At 45.8% G+C, this 16,559-nt stretch overlaps 1 protein-coding gene across 1 annotated transcript in view; it reads right to left on the bottom strand.

The window, feature by feature from the left end:
- CUX2 (cut like homeobox 2) overlaps window positions 1–16,559 on the bottom strand; it is a 257,024-nt gene that overhangs the window by 89,712 nt on the left and 150,753 nt on the right. The window contains exons 2-3 of the mRNA XM_063085887.1: window positions 12,384–12,494; window positions 8,554–8,601 (exon numbers count right to left, since the gene is read on the bottom strand). Of these exons, the coding sequence (XP_062941957.1) occupies window positions 8,554–8,601; window positions 12,384–12,494 (159 nt within the window). The remainder of the gene's footprint in view (window positions 1–8,553; window positions 8,602–12,383; window positions 12,495–16,559) is intronic.

Below are 16,559 nucleotides of genomic sequence, written 5' to 3'. Positions count from 1 at the left end.
CCATGATTCCAAGATTAAAAAAATCAATCAATATCGTCCTTTAGATGATGTTATTTCTAATGAGAAATACCCGGAACAACTGCAAATAACTGCTTAACTGGGGGGAAAAAAGCATTAATAATTTACTTTATAAGGCATATGATACCGAATGAAAGAGGATTGCTGCTGGTTCTTAATTTGGTTGTAATACAGCGTGACAAGTTCAATGACGCTTTAGTGGGTTCTCAATATTAAATTCAGAAGGATGTTCAGTTCCTTGTAAGTTTTACCCCAAGCCAGGCAGGCAGGCTCCAGAGGGTCAAGATTTGGTTATAGGCAGCTAAGGACACTTGCTCCACCAAAGTTATGATGTCATCAAAGAGGAGGGTGTACAGTGTGTGTGTGTGTGTGTGTGTGTGTGTGTGTGTGTGTGTGTTGCGTGCACACTCACATGTTGAGGCAGTAGGGAGGGACGGGAGACCTTACTTCATTTGATTCAAGCTGTAAGCAACGCCCATTCATTGAACACTTACTATATGCTAAGTTTTGAGCTGGGTATGCAGACCTGGGTTTGAATCCCAGCTCCTAGTATGTGATGGGCTTCCCTGGAAGATTCTGCCTAAAAGAATAGCAAAGACACATCTGAAAGGCACAGGTATGGCTGAGTGACGAGGCCCTTTCCAGCCTTTAACCACCTGCGAATCTCTAGTCCAGTCTCTCAATCTAGAATTGACATCCTTAGTTCCTCCTGCACCCTCAGGCCCCTCAAGAGCCCACTCAGTCCTCCAAACTGAGGTTTGCATCTTCCACCCTCTGCTCTGCTGGTGAAGAGCTGTGTGAGCCTGGGCAAGTGATTTTACCTCTCTGAACCCCAGTTTCTCACAATGATAGCAGCAGTTTCCACTTCGTGTTTCTGAGAAACATTCTCAAGTTGCTGAGAAAATGTGGTGCATGAGAGGCATCACACATGATAAACTCCATTGTTTTGGGTCCTGGCCTGAGCTACCACTTACCACCATGGGCTGGGTGAAAATGGGTGAGAGCAAGAGCCTCTTTGTAGGGCTCGTGGGAGGAATAAACATGATGTGGCCAGTCTCAGTTCACCTGCTAGGAATGCTGATTAATGTTCATGGAGCACTCACCACATGGTGGGCTTTGTTCTTGGGGCTTTCAAGTATCAGTTCATTGAGCCCTTATACTGAACCTATTAGGTGGGTACTATTATCAACTTCATTTAAAAGCAGAGAAAACTGAGGCCCAGAAAGGTTAAGTGACTTGCCAAGGTCACATAACCAAGAAGTGGACGAGCTGGTCTGCAAGCCCATGCCAGGGTGGCTCCAGAGCCCACACTTGCCCCTACCGCTTATGCTCCCAGGTGGGTCCCCTGGTCAGCAAGGCCACTTCTCCCGAGTCTTGCTGGCTGATCAGGACTGCACGTGTCTAATGCCTGTTGTGGCCCCAAAGGGGCCCCACTTACAATGGGATGGTCTCACCAGTGCTGGGAGCACCAGAAAAAGGGTAGTTTGGGGTGTGAGAGAATTGTGACATCAAAGACAGCAGGAAGAGCAAATAATGTTAAAAGGCAGAACAAAACAAAACAAACAAAACAAAAACAAAATCCAAAAACACCCTGTTAATTACATTTCAGCTCACAGGGAAAAGCAGGCATCTGCAGGCAAATGCGGAGCAGGAAGGGTGCACAGGGACCACCTGAGGACGCGTCACATAGGGCTGGGTTGGGGGCTCAGGGCCAGGGTGGGGAAGGACGTGTGCATCTCAGGGGATCTTAGCAGTGAGGAGGGCACCCTCCACTCCATTCTCAGGCAGATTGGCTGCAAGAACACATACTGACCCCCCGGGGTCTTGTCTTAGGCTAGGACCCCCCTTCCCCACCCACAACTGTCTGGGAGGGAAAAGCTGGAAACCCTCGATGTTTCAAAAAATGTCCACCTGCAGGTGGGACAGAAGGTGGTAGTGATGGGAGAGTTGATGACGATTTCAGGTTCTAGGTTCCAGATGGTAGCAGTGAGCAGGGACTCAGGTTGGAAGTGCAGTGGGTACAGTCTCTCCTGTCAGTCATCTCAATCAGATAGCCTCCCATGCTATCTGATTAGCAGTCAGAGCAATCTTGTTAAAACTTGAGTCATAGCTGGTCCCACCTCTGCTCTAAAGCCTCCCATAGCTCCCACCTCATTCACAGTCATGGCTAAATTACTTACAGTAGCCTTAAGGCCCTGGATGATCTGGTGCTCTTTACATTTAGACAGATGCATAAAGATAAATTATGTTAACTGCCACACTGGATACATGTAGGGGCCCTGCCAGTGAATGAAGGGGGCTTCAAGCTTGATGGAGTTAGGGGCCGTCAGGGAGGGCTTACCTGCCCCCCTAACTCCACTCCCCCGCCACCAGAGGACCGGAAATTTTAAAGGAGTTAATCAAGTAAAGAGATGGTACAGGGAAGAGCATTCCAGGCAGAGGGAACAAGTGGCAACACCCTGAGATGGGAACAAGGCAGATCAGTGAGCTAGCTGAAGGGAGAGGCAGGCAGGCCCAGAAGGCAGAGAGGTCACAGAGGGTGGTGCCTGAATTCTCATGCCCCTTTGGTTCTCTCCCTGCCTGAGGTACAGACTTCAGCACTGAATAGATGACAGCCATCTCCTCTCTGAGCCTCAGTTTCCTCATTGCGATAAGCACAGAACCTCCCCCTGATAGAAATACCGTGAAGAATACATGAAATAATCATTAGAAAATGTGCAGCACATAGTAGATGTGCAGCAAGGAAAAAGGCAGGGGCCACCTTCAGTGACAAGCATGGCTACTTACTAACTGACCCTAGCGGGCGACTCCAAGTTATAGTGATTCTAGATCAGGAGGTGGCATGTGGCACCCTGGCCTTTGCTCTCTCTCCTTGTCACCTGCTGGTCTGGCCTGAGTCTGATCAACCAGAGGATACTGGGAGGTAGATGTGTGCAGAAGAAGAGAACTCCCAGCTTTCTGCTCCCTTGCAAGTGGGGTTAATCAGGTTGGACTGTTGGACACCTTTGACTGGATAAGACCAATCAGGAAGGGTCTAAAATGCCCTGGACCACAGCAGCTCATGATGTCTTACATCTCTGATCATGTTGCACCCCCAAAACCCATAAGAATCAGGCTGGCAAAGTGTCACACCCCCCATTTTGCAGATGGCACAGTAGAGGGTAACTGACTCAATGAGGGTTATGCACATCTACTTGTGGATTGACTGATCGAGACATTCGCTCATCCAACATATCCACTGAGGCTGGGAGCTGGCAAGTCAGGCACTGTTCCCTGCTCAGTCACCTAACTCCTGAGAGGGGAGGCCAAAAAACCCCAACTCTTGCTTTCTTGCACATCCCTATCCCAATGTGACCTCTCTGCTCCTCAGCAAACAGAACTTCCACTGGGTCTGCTCTTGACTTCCTTTAGCCATTGGGGTTTATCTCTGAGCTGCACCCCAATCCCATCAGAAGAAATCCAAAGGAGAGGAGACAAAAGCCTGAGAATTGTTGACACACCTCAACCAGGCACTGGAGGGCAATGTCAGGTCTGGAGCTGAGGAGTCTGCATGTCTTCGTGTGCTCTGGCTCCTGTCACAGGGAGGTGATGGCTGTCCTAGCAGCATCTGTCATTGTCCCTCTGGAGTGAGGTGGGGAGAAGGCTGTACTCTGCATAGAGACAGAGGCCTAGGAATTTGGCACTGGTAGAAAATCTTTGACAAGGCTAAGATCTGCCAAAAGGCTGAGGTTGAGAAGCCAGGGAGTGGGGAAGAAGAGGGAAGAGAAGGTGGAAGAACAAGGAGGGGAGAGGAGAGAGGGAGCAGAGGAGGGGCACTCTATACATCTGGCTGGTCTGGTCATCGGCTGCTTTATAGATGCAGTGGCTCAAAACAACTTATTATCTCTTGTGGTTCTGTGGGCTGACAGGGTTCAGCTGAGAGGTTGTCTCTGGCTGTCTCTTGGGCAGCGACCGCTGGATGGCAGGTGGTGCTGCAGTCATCTGATGGCTCAATTGGGCTGGTCCAACATAGCTCCTTGACTCATGTCAGTGCCTTGGTGCTCCCGGCCCTCTCCTCCACACAGTGTCTCATCACCCAGGGCCTCTCCATGAGGGGTAGACTTCTCATAGCAGGGTGGTCTCAGGGTAATTGCACTTGTTATGTGAGGGCTGGGTTTGAAAAGGCAGGAAGCAGAGCCACCAGTTAGGCTAAGGGATACGGTGGGCATTAGTACCACCAGTGTCATTTCCATCATGTTGTACTGGCCAAAGTAGGCACAGGCCCAGATTCAAAGGATGTGGACACAAACTGCACCTCTTGATGGGGGAGTGCAAGGACATGATACAGGCATGTGCGGGGTGGGAGATATTGCTGTGGTCATGATGGGGACAGGGCATGAATGTGAAGTTCAGCAAACAATTGGAGCCTCTGGGAGGAAAGCAACAGGCCTCCCTTGGGCTCATGATGTAATTCCTGGACATTATTTCTATCATAGGGACTCAACTCCTAGGGACACTCCTTGGAGGCAGGGACAGTGTCTCACCATCTTTGGGCCCTCTAGAACCCTCACATGGAGCCTGGCATATAGTACATGCTCCACAAGTATTTGCTGAGTGGACCTGCATGGTGCCAAGTGGAAGGGTAGTTCCATTTCCTTTCGGAAGTCTTTCTGAGTATTGTACAAACACTTGTTCTCCCTCATGCCAGGAGGGGTCAAGGTGACCACAGGTTGTGGTCACTGGACTAGCATCTAGAACACTGCCTGATATACAGTATATATTCAGCAAATGTTTGTTGAGTGAATAAATGATTGCATGGGCTCAACTGAAGGTGGTCGTGCCACAGGAGATCCCTCAGACATTCTCAGCCCCATACAACCACATACATATGCCATGTTGACAAGTGACTCACTAGCCATTTGACACACACAATCTTACTGAGTATTGAAATCCTATGAGCTGCTTCTATTTACAGATGAGGAAACAGTGGCTCAGAGACACAAAGTCACTTGCCAAGGTCATACAAGCTTGTCAGTGTTAGGGTGGGACTCAGTCCGTGGGTGTGTGACTACCACAATTCCCTGCTTCTGCTGGATGTCAGAGGTCATGTCAGCCCCCTTGGTTTCCAAACTGCTGTGTTGCAATTGGGCCCAGATGAACATATCTGCTCCAATACAAGCAAAAGAGTTTTCCATCACACAGGCCACATTCCCTTCAAGGTGGAAGAACAAGGAAGCAGAAAAAAGAAAATCTAACAGTGGCCCTGCCATCTTCCTTGATGGGCCAGTGCACATGCTCCTTAGAAAAGTTTCACCTCTGATTTAGCATAACAAAACTTTTAATTTAGATGTTTTCATGTCTCTCTCCAAGTAAAAATAAGTTTAAAATAATGACTGTAATAAATGAAGGTAATTAATTGTAGTTTGTTCCTTTACTGTCTAGTCAGCTTAATTTTACCTTTTCAACTAATAATGAGAAAATAATTTTTGTGCTCGGAGGGTTAATGATATGTAACTGCGAGAACTGCTAATTGCATGTTGCAATCCATCCATCAACAACCCCATCTGTGCGACTTGATTATGTTTGCTAAATTATTGCTTTGAATTATCTTTCATAAAGCAACTTTTGTAATTAGCGGGGCTTTCGTCTTGCTCTTTTCTCTGTGTGCAAGGATATTCAAACTTTGGCCATTTCAAGCTGTCTCCATTAAGCCACCTTCTCTGGCTGTCTTTGTTTCACTGAACAGGGGAAATCAAAACTGTCCTTTAAGCAATCAAGGCAGAGAGAGAAGCTTCCTTGATTCACAGCGGGGCAAATTCATTTCCTCTCCACCCCCCTCCCAATGGCACAAAAAAAAAAAAAAAAAAAAAAGAGAGAGAGAGAGAAAAAAGACGCACACATAGGTACTATGAAAAGATAAGATGCCTAGATTCTGCATGTACCAAGACCAGTGGAGCTAAATTCAAGAATAAACTTGAATGTGGTATATTTCAAAGAGAGGCCCGCACTGGGGAAGGAGGGATGACGGGTGTGATATTCAGCCCTCGTGTTTTATGGGCTAGTTTATGTGACTTGGGACAGTGTTTGCCCCAGGGAATATTTCCAGGAGGTGATTAATGCCCCCTTGGGAATCCCCAGCTTCAGCCCCGAGCCTGGTGGATTGCAAGAGGGAAGAGGCATAAAGGATGAGCCCTCATTAAAAAAATTAAAATGAAGATCAAATTTGGATTATAAACGGCCTGTGTGTGTGCAGCTTGTTGTGGAGGAAGAAGATGCTTTTTATTAACACCTTTCTTTGGTGGTGTTTCTCCCCCAAGGCGCAGGGAGGGACACAGCCGCCGCAATGGTTTAGTCAATAGATCATGAGGAAAGCAGGAGTTTCAGGAATAAAATTCCAGACATATGTAGTCTTTTTGGTACATTAAAGGGACGATGGAAAGCCCTCTTAAAAAAATTAACGGAGTTCTTTGAAGATCCCAAGCTAGTAAAACAGTGTCTATTGAACATGCTACATGGGTTTTGGAAATGAGAATTCAGCTTCGCCTTCTCTTTCAGCCCACTAAGACTTTCTCTGTCCCACTATTGAGCACCAGCTGTGTGCCAGATACTGCATGGACTCTTTTAGCCTCATTTGCCAGAGGAAGAAAGCCAAAGTTCAGAGAGGTTAAGAAACTTCCCCCAGGCCACCCAGCTAGTTTAAGAAGCAGGGCTGAGATTCAGACCAGGCCTGTCTGAGTCTGATCTGCATGTGCTTTCCACCAGCTGGGTCTTCTTCTGATCGTCGCCCAAACCCAATGTTCAACTTTTTCTCTTACTGAAAAGATGACCTCAGTCATGCTTGCTTCCTCCAGGGACAGAAGGCCCCCTTCTTTTGCATAAAAAGCCCTGAACACCTAGTTAGGAAAGAGGCAGATTCTAGCCCAGCCACAGTACAGGCCAAATAAACCAATGGAGGTCACTGATAACAGAAATAATAAAATACCCGAGACTTCTAATATGCAAGGCAGTGTTTTAAGCACTTCCTTGGTATTACCTTTGTTCTTCCTCAGTCACAACCCTATGAAGTAGGTATAATTATTATCCATTTTGCAGATGAGTAAATGGAGGCACAGAGAGGTTGAGTAACTTGCCTAAGGTCATACAGCTAATAACTGGCAGAGGCGGAACTCAAACCCGGGCTGGCTCCAGGATATGTGCTCTTTCTTCACTCTCTAGCAGCTTTCTGTATGCCAGACATTACATGAAACCCTTTCCTGCGTTATATCTCAGTTAATCCTCAAAACAACTAAAAGGCCAAGAGAAGCTCTATGCACACCAACCCAAGCAAGGGAACAGCCAAGAAAGTGACACACTCTACAAAACAGCTCGAGGCCTGTTTTGGGTTGGGCAGAACGATCGGTTGCCTGAGAGAGCCTGTGCGCTGAGCGTACCTCATGGGACCAGTAGTTGGCAGATGGGAACCTCTTTTTTTAAAAAAACACAAAGTCATGAAAACACATTCCCAATATTATTGGCCTTCTTTTTTTCCCCCCTCCTAGCCCAAGCACCTCACAATCAAATGAATCAATACTGGATGGCACTATAAATAAATAAGCACATCAGTCAACCTGGTAATAAAATGAAAGGATGAAAAATACGGAAATCAGTGACATTTGTGTAAATCCAGTTATTATTTACTTTAATATTGCCTTATGCACTTAAGTGGTTCCAAAGAGACAGACTTAAAGTAACATGGCACATGGCAGACAAGAGACTTAAAATGCATCCCCACTGGTGAGCTCTGAGAAGGGCCACTCTTTCTGGGTTCCTGCCTGAGTCCATGGAAGCCCAAGAAGAGCCCCCTCAAGATGGAACATTTTAGAAATGGCTTCCCCTTCCAGTCTGACTCAGTGTGATTCCAGTCTTTTCCTAGCCTACCTCCTACACCAACCAGACAAGTGGACATTCCCAGAATCCTGGTCACAAAGTCAAACAAAGAGGAGAGATGGGGAGGTGGGATCCCATCCCAGGGCTCCAGAAAGGCAAGAGAGACAATTTGCTGAGGACAGCTCAGCTGCTGCCAAAGGAATAAGGGCCTGATGGGTTGGCAGGAAAGAATGTGAACAATGGTGATTTTATACTCAAAGGGTGGGATGGTAGAAAGGATTTCTGAGTGGGCTGGCAATTGTTTGGACTTACCTGCAAGGCTGCCTTAGAGAATCAAAGCAGAGTGGAATGCCAAGGGAGAACAAAGGTCACCTAGTACAAACCTCCAATTTTAAAAATGGGAAACCAAGCTTGGAAGATAAGGTGGTTTGTTCAAGGTCAACAGATCTTACATGTAGCAGAGCAAAGTCTAGGGAGAGGAAGATTTTTGGGGATCAGACTCTGGAATCCCCTCTAACAGAACAGAGAACCCATTCCTATACACTAGAGGGAATGGGACAGAGTTTGCAATGGGGGCAGGGAAGCTTCTCCAAGCTTCCAGAGGCTGCTGGCCTACTCTGGCAACTCTAGGTGGGACAGGAGGGGGAGCTGGGTGTAATTTTCTGACATGCTGTGGGCCTTGGGTCTTACCTCAGCTTGGAAGCTTTTTAATACAGGAGCCACCATCTCTCTGATTTCCTGAAAAAGAGATCAGTGAAGAGTTCACCATAGTGCCAGGTGGGACACCCCCCGGCCCCTGCTTGCAGCTCACTGTTGTCCCTGGGGTCAGTGATTCCCAAGCCTGTTCCATGGGATGTGTACTCCAGGGGATTTCACAAGGGTTGCACACACAGACACAAAGACATACACACACGTGGTGCCAAGCCAAATCACACTGGAAAACATCAAGTCCAAGAGGCTTCTTTCCTGCAGGACTTTTCAGAGCCTTTAATATAATGCACTTTGAGTGTTTCTGGAAGAGGGAGAGAGGAAGTGGCATTTCCTAAATGGATTCAATCATGGAATGTTCTTTTAAGCAAAGTGTCTTGTGGAACTGGTGGTCCATCATCGGACACTCTTTGGAATGGGGACTGGAGAGGTGGCCCCAATTCTCTACACTCAGTGCTAAGTCATCAAAGTCCCTTCATTAAAACTTTCTGTCCTTCAAGGTGTTACTCAGGGGAAGCCTCCATCAAGCTGCCGTCTTTGCTACCCCACCCAGTTGCCACCACTCCAGCAAAGACTGCATTTTGCATTTTAGCAACACCACTTCTGCACCTGTTTCTCCTTCTTCACCACAATGTGCAGTTTCTGGGGACTTGGCTGGATCCCACCCGGTGCCCCCACCCTTCCAGTGGTGCATGGCTCAGAGGAAGGGTTCTGCAAGTATTTGATGAACTCTATGAAAGTGGGCTGTCTTCTGAGGGGAGGTTCGTCCTGGCCACCCTGAGCCTCCTATTTCTAGACCTTAATTTCCTGACTTTCCTAAGTGACCTTGAGGTTCCCAGCCCCAAGGGTTCTGAGGTGGATGCCTGTGAGTTCTCCCCAGCATGCAAGAGGGAAGGCTTTTAGAATCACATGTCTCATGATCCCAACTCTTAAGTCCTCCAATTTCCTCAGATCCAGTGGTGACTCTCCCAAATCCCAATCAGTTAATGCCACAAAAAATCACCGTGGGAAGAAGTGAGGGGGTTAGAGAAGGTGGGGAGAGAGGGGCAAGAAGCTGAAAAGAAAGAGATGGGCAGGATACACATGTTCAGGTAAAGAATAAACCCCTTAATTATGAAAATAAGGTTGTGTTGCTTCTGCCCCAGGAAAAGATCCCTCTTCTGGGCCCTGGGTCTCCCTCCTCACTGATTTCTGTTCCTCAGAGCTTCTCAGCTGATGTATGTTGGGGATTTCAGGAAGGATACCAGCAGGGCATAGGAACCCAGTGGATTTGATTGCAAGGAGGCACAGGTGTGTGGGCTGAGCGATGGAAAAGGAAACTTATGAGAATCTAGGTCACAGATTGTGAACCCAAATGCTCACTGGGGCCAGGCAGGAACTGGACATGAGGGAGGCAAGAAGTGGACGTGAGGGAGGCAGCCTGGGAGAACACATGCCTGGTCTAACAGGATCAGCCACTGCTCAGCTCCAGCTGATGACTGCAACTGATGGGCATGGAGCCTCTGAGTTGCAAGATCAACCAAATGGTCTCAAAAGATACCAATAATCTGATGTTTAGGTGAAATCTTCTGAAATGCTAAATGTTGGCAACTTATTGTAAAGTCTGAAAGAATTTACAGATCAAATAAAAATACACCGGCAAGGGACCTATGGCCTAGTAATTTAGGAAATGTTAGTACCAGGAGTCGCCTCAGAAACCATCTATCCAGTCTCTTGAATTTACAGAAGGGGAGACTGAGGCCTCAGTCTTCCTTGAGCAGGGAGAGGGGCTGGCCTGCTCAAGGTCACACAGCCAGTGAGTAGTACAGCTGGAATTTAAACCCAGGTCACCAAACAGGCTCTTTTCACAACCCCACCCTCAAAAGAATTTAGGGGATTCAAATCTCAGAGGCATTAGGGAGGATGGGGTGGGGCTTTGGGCCAATGCCAACCACTCCTAGAAGCCCCTTGCTCTGTCTGCTTAACTGCTAGAGAAGACAAGCAAAGGCATGAGCAGCAGGTGAGTTGTGCAGTAGCCTGACGATGCACTTAAATAAAGCCTTGGCATGCCTCTCTACATCAGGAGAGACTAGTTCCAAAAATGAGAATTTTCAGAGGCACAACTATAATAGGAATGGAAACTTATTCCTCCTAATTACATAATTGCATAATTATGCAGTATTAAAATTATGTAAGCTGAACTCAGAGGCTTAAAACCTGGCCTGGATTTCCCTCATTACCTGGGGGCTCCCATGTGGCCTGGGGAGTAAGTTTGCTGTGGGGGGGGAAGGAGAATGACATGGAGAGTCTATGCTGACCAGAGAGAGGGGGCCTGTGGGGATATGAAGATCTGTGGCCGATTCAGCTCTGCTTCCCAGAGACTGGAGAGTCAGAGGCAAAGGAAAATCAGAGGATGAGATTCTCTCTCATTCTGGGGAGAAAAATGAGTTTAAAGACCAAGCTGTGCTCTGTTCTAAAAGGTAAGGGAGGGATCCTTTGCATCACCTATGGCTTCTCAGCTGGTGGAGCCAAACCAAAGACCTGACTTGGCCTTTCTGAAGCCACAACACGGGAGACACTCTCAGATCTGAGATTTATGCCTCTTTTCCATGCACACTCTTTCTAAGCCCTCAAACCTAAGATTCCTTCTAGATGTGCTCTGTGGACAAGTTCTAGACAGATCGCAGTCCCCTCTCTTGCCTTGAAGAACAAAAGATACTTATGACTTGTGTGAGAAGGATTCGGCAGCTACGAGACTAAGGGTGACTTGAAGGCTCAACTCCTCTGTGCTCATGTGGCCTGATTCCTGGCGGAGCCTGCCTCTTCTCCATCTTTCTACAGCCCCCTCCTCCAACAGCAAGACAGCAGCAGGAGCCCCCAGTGATTCATACTGGCAGAATCAATGTCTCCCATCCGAACGCCCAACTCTGCCCCACCCTCCTCCAAGATTCCAGTACACCAGAGCAGGTAGGTCCAGAGTGCTCACACGTTAACCTTTGGATGACCAGAAGGAAACACAGCTGGCTTTGAGGGAGGTCTGGCCTTAGAGACCCCTGATGTCTGTTTCGCATAATAGCGCTTATGCGCCACATCTCTGCCAATGTTATATAGAGTCAGAGGGCTTTATTTTTCCTATTTGTGTTTATCCCATTTTTTTTTCTTTTTAAATTTGAGAAGCAACAGGGGGGCATGATAGAAGAGGGAAAAGAATTCACACATTCACTCCTGTAAAGAACAGAAGCATGTCTGTTCTAGTCTCTTTCTCTGGGGGGCCCTTCCATTGCTGGGGCTGGTCATTTTCTGGGCCAAGGCATTTTCTTTCCCAAGGCAGCTGGGAAAGACAAAGCTGATTGCTAGAATTGCAAGGGAGGAGGTGAGGGGGAAGAATGAGGTGCATATATAGGGGGTGGGAGGGAGAGTTTTAGAGGTGAGCAAGAGAAGGCCTGGAAAGGGTGGTAAGAGTCTATAGCTGCCATCATCCAGATGCCAATGGAAAAGCAAAATAAAATCAAATAAAATCTAGACAAATTGTCTTTGCCATCAAGGCCAAGCATTTGACTTAGATATGAATGTGGGGGGAAAAATGGATGTTTCGCAGAGACCTCAAAAACAATGACACTAATGGAGAAGCTTTCTGCCTTTACTTTAGACAGCCCTGCTGAGCACCACTATACCAAGAAACACTGAAAGGTCGGACGCTGTAATTTTTCTTTGTGGCTAATTAGCTTCTTTTCTTGTTAGTCACTTATGTCTACAGTTTTCAAAATACAGTTTGAACAGAGAAAAATCTGCATTCCTACTGAGTTAATTCTATAATAGCAAATATACTATACCTCAGGTACATTTTTCTTAAATTCCCGGCGGAGTTCAATTAAATGTTTATGAGAATGTTCACTCTCCTCCTGCCGTGCAGACAGCTCGGAAGCGACGGAATTAAGCTCCTTCTGGAACAATAAAAAAAAAAAAAAAAAAAAAAGAGAGAGAGAGAGAGAGAAAGAATAAGATTTTTTCCTTTTTCCTTTTTAATCATCGTACAAAACAGCATTGTGAACAAGTTTTCTTAACTTACAAAGCTGAGAAAAGACAGGATATTGACTCCTGGCACAAATGAATAATTTACGAAACTGGGGATGCAACTGAAAAAAATCCAGGACAGCTTTTCTGCTCATTGGAAGTCTGGCCAGATCAATAATCTCCCATAAAGTTGGGTGGAGTTGGTTTTTTTTTTTTCCATCTCTTCCCCACCCCTCTGTTCCACCTCTTAAATTTCCAAAGGAGTGATGGCATAAGCTTGTCAGTAACTGTAGAAAACATCTCCAAACCGTGTCAAAATAGTAAAGTGCGGCATATTGTATGGGCATATTATAGTGCAAGAAAGTGCTGTCGACAGCTTTCATATATCAGAGATGGGAACTGCTCCAACTATGACTTACTTACACTTAAAGGTTCATAAATATGCCTTTTAAGATATAGATGGCTTTTTAATTTCAGTAGATTTTGGAAAAATGAAGGTGCCAATAAGAAGCGAGCTGACCTTTTGTGTTTCCTGCAGTAAATCATTTAAGGTTCAAGAATAAGAAATATTTCGCTGAAGAGTATGACTTAGAAGAAATGGACTGGAAGGCACCTTGCCTGCTTGTGTGCAATGAAGGCATCAGACCAGCATTTTACAGGATGTACCAGTGAGGGAAAAAACAGGGAAGGATGGCAGGGGGGATGTTTTAGCTCACAAACATCACAGAAAATGTCTGCTGGTCCTACATGTATATTTGATCACCCCTCTCGAAGCTTTCTTCACTTTAACAGTGGCAGTTTCACAAGGGGAGTACAATTCACCATGAGTTGTCATGGATTTCATTTGCATAATTCAAGAAATGCTCTGTTTATGTGGTCTGTTGCTTTCTCACATCATCCCGAGATGGGCTTTTTTCCTGGACCATAACTTGAGGAGCATTTCTGTATATATCACCCGATTATATTTGCAGCAATCAAGCCCCATAATTTCCTAAATACAGCGATACAATAAATTTCTGCAATCAGATTTATTAAAAACACGCACACAGATGCGGGAGTGTATTTCTAGGGTGAACTCTTTAATCTAACATATGTATGATGAGGCCCAGCACCGTGTTGAAAGACCCCATTTGTCATCGCTAATACACATTCATCTTGAACACACAATGAAACACTTTTACCATTAGATAATGAAATAAAAGTACTATTAACCCACTGCAAATCCTTTTCCCTCTAAGAGACAAAATGCATGGTAATTGTCTTATATCATGACTGAGAGTCGGTAAATCTGCTCAGCAGCAGTTCACCATAGCACAATAAACCTTGTACCCCAAACCTGGGACAAGTGTCTCTGGCCTATGGAACCTTTTGGAGAAATCAGGGAGGGAATTTCTATTTTTGGAGAAATGTCTAACCTCTTTGTAGAATCATGAGATTAGAGGGAGAGGGTGGAGGCATAAAAGCTGTTAAAGTAGAGGTGAGGAAACCGGACCCGGGTTGCTCTCCAAGGTGCTGAAACCAAATCATTTCTATGCCGCAGCACAGGGTACGCTGACTTGGAAGCGCGGATTCCAATCCAAACACCCCATGTCATTTTGAGGCAGGTGAAGAGCAAAGTGTCACAGGAGAGTAGAGGAGAGATAGAAACAGAAACCATTTCTGACAGGTCACCAAAGTGACAGAAGAAAAAAGGGAAACTTCTGGTTTATCATCAATTAAAACTAATTGCAGTTTCCAATAAAGAAAACACAACTGACCACAACCAAAATATTGAGTGACTGTGGAGAGATTGGTGTTTGCAGCAATAGACAAAAATCAACCAGTTGGTGCAGCCAGGTGGACAGAATCTCACTTGGCAGGAGAGAAAGAATGGGAAAGCCATGGTCAATTTGAGTTGTAGTAGAGTGCTCACAGTTTTTCTTGGTTTTTCTCATCTCTCTTGAAGACAAAGATGTGATTTTTACATTGCTGCAGGACAAACAGAATGGGAACTTGGGTTTGCATCACTCGATTTTGGACTATCGTGTGTCTGACACTATGTTCTTATCTCAGGACACTGTACCTCCCCCCACCATAGCAACCAATATACCTCGGTAGGGGGGCAGGGTGGACTTTGACTCCTTATTAAAAACATCCAATCCAGGCTCTGAAAGGAAATCTCAGAGCAGAAGTCCAACTGCCTCATGTATCATACCAGACAATTATGCCTGGCTTCCTCCACCGGCACCTCCCAAGTCACTGGCAGGTGCAAATCTGACAGGCAGGATGTCTGCTGCATCCACACTCCAGAGACATCAGAACCAGGCAAAGCAGGGGGATATCAGCAGGTTCCCAGCCCTGGCCCCACTGCAAGCCCAGCTCTGGGTGTCCCTCCTGCTCAATGCTTGAGGAGCAGACTCTGTCAGACATGATGTCCATGTACTTCTCAACTTTGCCTAAATCGATGTTCATCCTTCAACCCTGAACTCTTGCCACACTTCTATGGAGAACACACTAATAATAATAATAATAATAATAATAGTAAATAACAGTAATCATAACTACCATTTATCAAGTGCTTACATGCACCAGGCCCTATGCTAACCTCCTAACATACATCACCTCATGTAACAAACATTAATGTGTCTGTAAGGTGATTCAAGCAGAGATGAGGAAATAAATTACAGTCAATTCTAGTAATTGAGGTGTGGATTATCTCCTTGGTGGATTATAAAGGCAAAATTTTAATGCCCTGCTCTTCACCGGGCTTCTGCTCCACTTTCCCATTAGCCAGGGGGTGTTTAGAGAGCTTGATTTAAATGATGTGAATGTGTAAAGTGTCAAGCATGGTACCAAGTGCTCAATAAACGTCGGCTGATATTAATCTTATATTTAGATAAAGTGAGAGTTCAGAAAACACCCCTCTAGATCAACAATTCCAAGAATTCTGGATTTCACATGTTAGAAAAAAATTTTACTTAAAAAAAAAAGGAAGACTGACAGTATTGCTAAGCTTTACTGTATCACATGAAGACATTAAAAACCATTCCGTCCCACCCTAAAAGAAAGGGTATTTAAATATCAACAAAGCAAGCGGGCCAATGACAGAATCGACAAAGGTCTTTTAAAATAAATGTACTTAAAATAAAAAAAGCTCATAGCACTATATTTATTTTGAAAGAACAGAAAAAAATCTGTCATAAACATAAATCAGCCATGGTCTGAAGTGGAGTTTTAGAAATGCGTGTTCGAACTACCACACAGCTAGCATGGCTTCTCCTTTGCTAATCAAGCAGAACTCGGGATCCTCTCCCACCCTGGCCCCCAGCCCCCATTCCTAAGGGAGCCATGATTAACACAGCCCCAGACTTTGGGCTAGGCCCAAGCAGGGAGGAGACATCTGATTAACTGGCCATCAGCAGCAGACAGACAGCCCGGAGCCCGGTGCAGACCATTCAAATAATGATCATCATAAACAGCCCATTTGCAACTAAAAAGAAATAATTTTAATGAGCTTGAAGCAGATGATAGATGCAGCTGAGGCTCGGGCCAATGTGCAGAGTGAAAGGAAGCTGGGACTAAGCCACACCCAAGACCAGGTGCCGCAGGAAGAAGCTAGGGCTGGAAGAACGGGCTCTGCTGATGGAACTGTAGCCCCCGTTACCCAGCAAGTGGCCCTAGCTCCAAGAGGGTGTGCCATCAGCTTGCTGGGCAATCTTGAGACTTAGACCTCCAAGGCACTCAGAGTCTCAGAATGTATGGGCCAGAAGAAATCCTCAAGGTTGCCCAGTTCATCGCTGTCCAAACTTTGACCTCACCTGTCCCTCTGTGCGAATTGTGCCATATTGATATACCACCTGAACTATTTACTTAATATTTATCTTTAAATTGATTCCTATTGTTTTCTTTTTGATTGAGATATGCATAAACTTTAAGTTCAATGTTAAGCTCAATGAATTTTCACACCCACATAACCACTACCTAGATCAAGATATAGAACATTCAGGTTTCTAGCA

Source organism: Cynocephalus volans, chromosome 2 (genome assembly GCF_027409185.1).
Source record: "Cynocephalus volans isolate mCynVol1 chromosome 2, mCynVol1.pri, whole genome shotgun sequence".
NCBI classification, from domain to species: Eukaryota; Metazoa; Chordata; class Mammalia; order Dermoptera; family Cynocephalidae; genus Cynocephalus; species Cynocephalus volans.
Note: the sequence above shows the minus strand (reverse complement) of the source record. Positions and strands in the feature narration are given on the sequence as shown.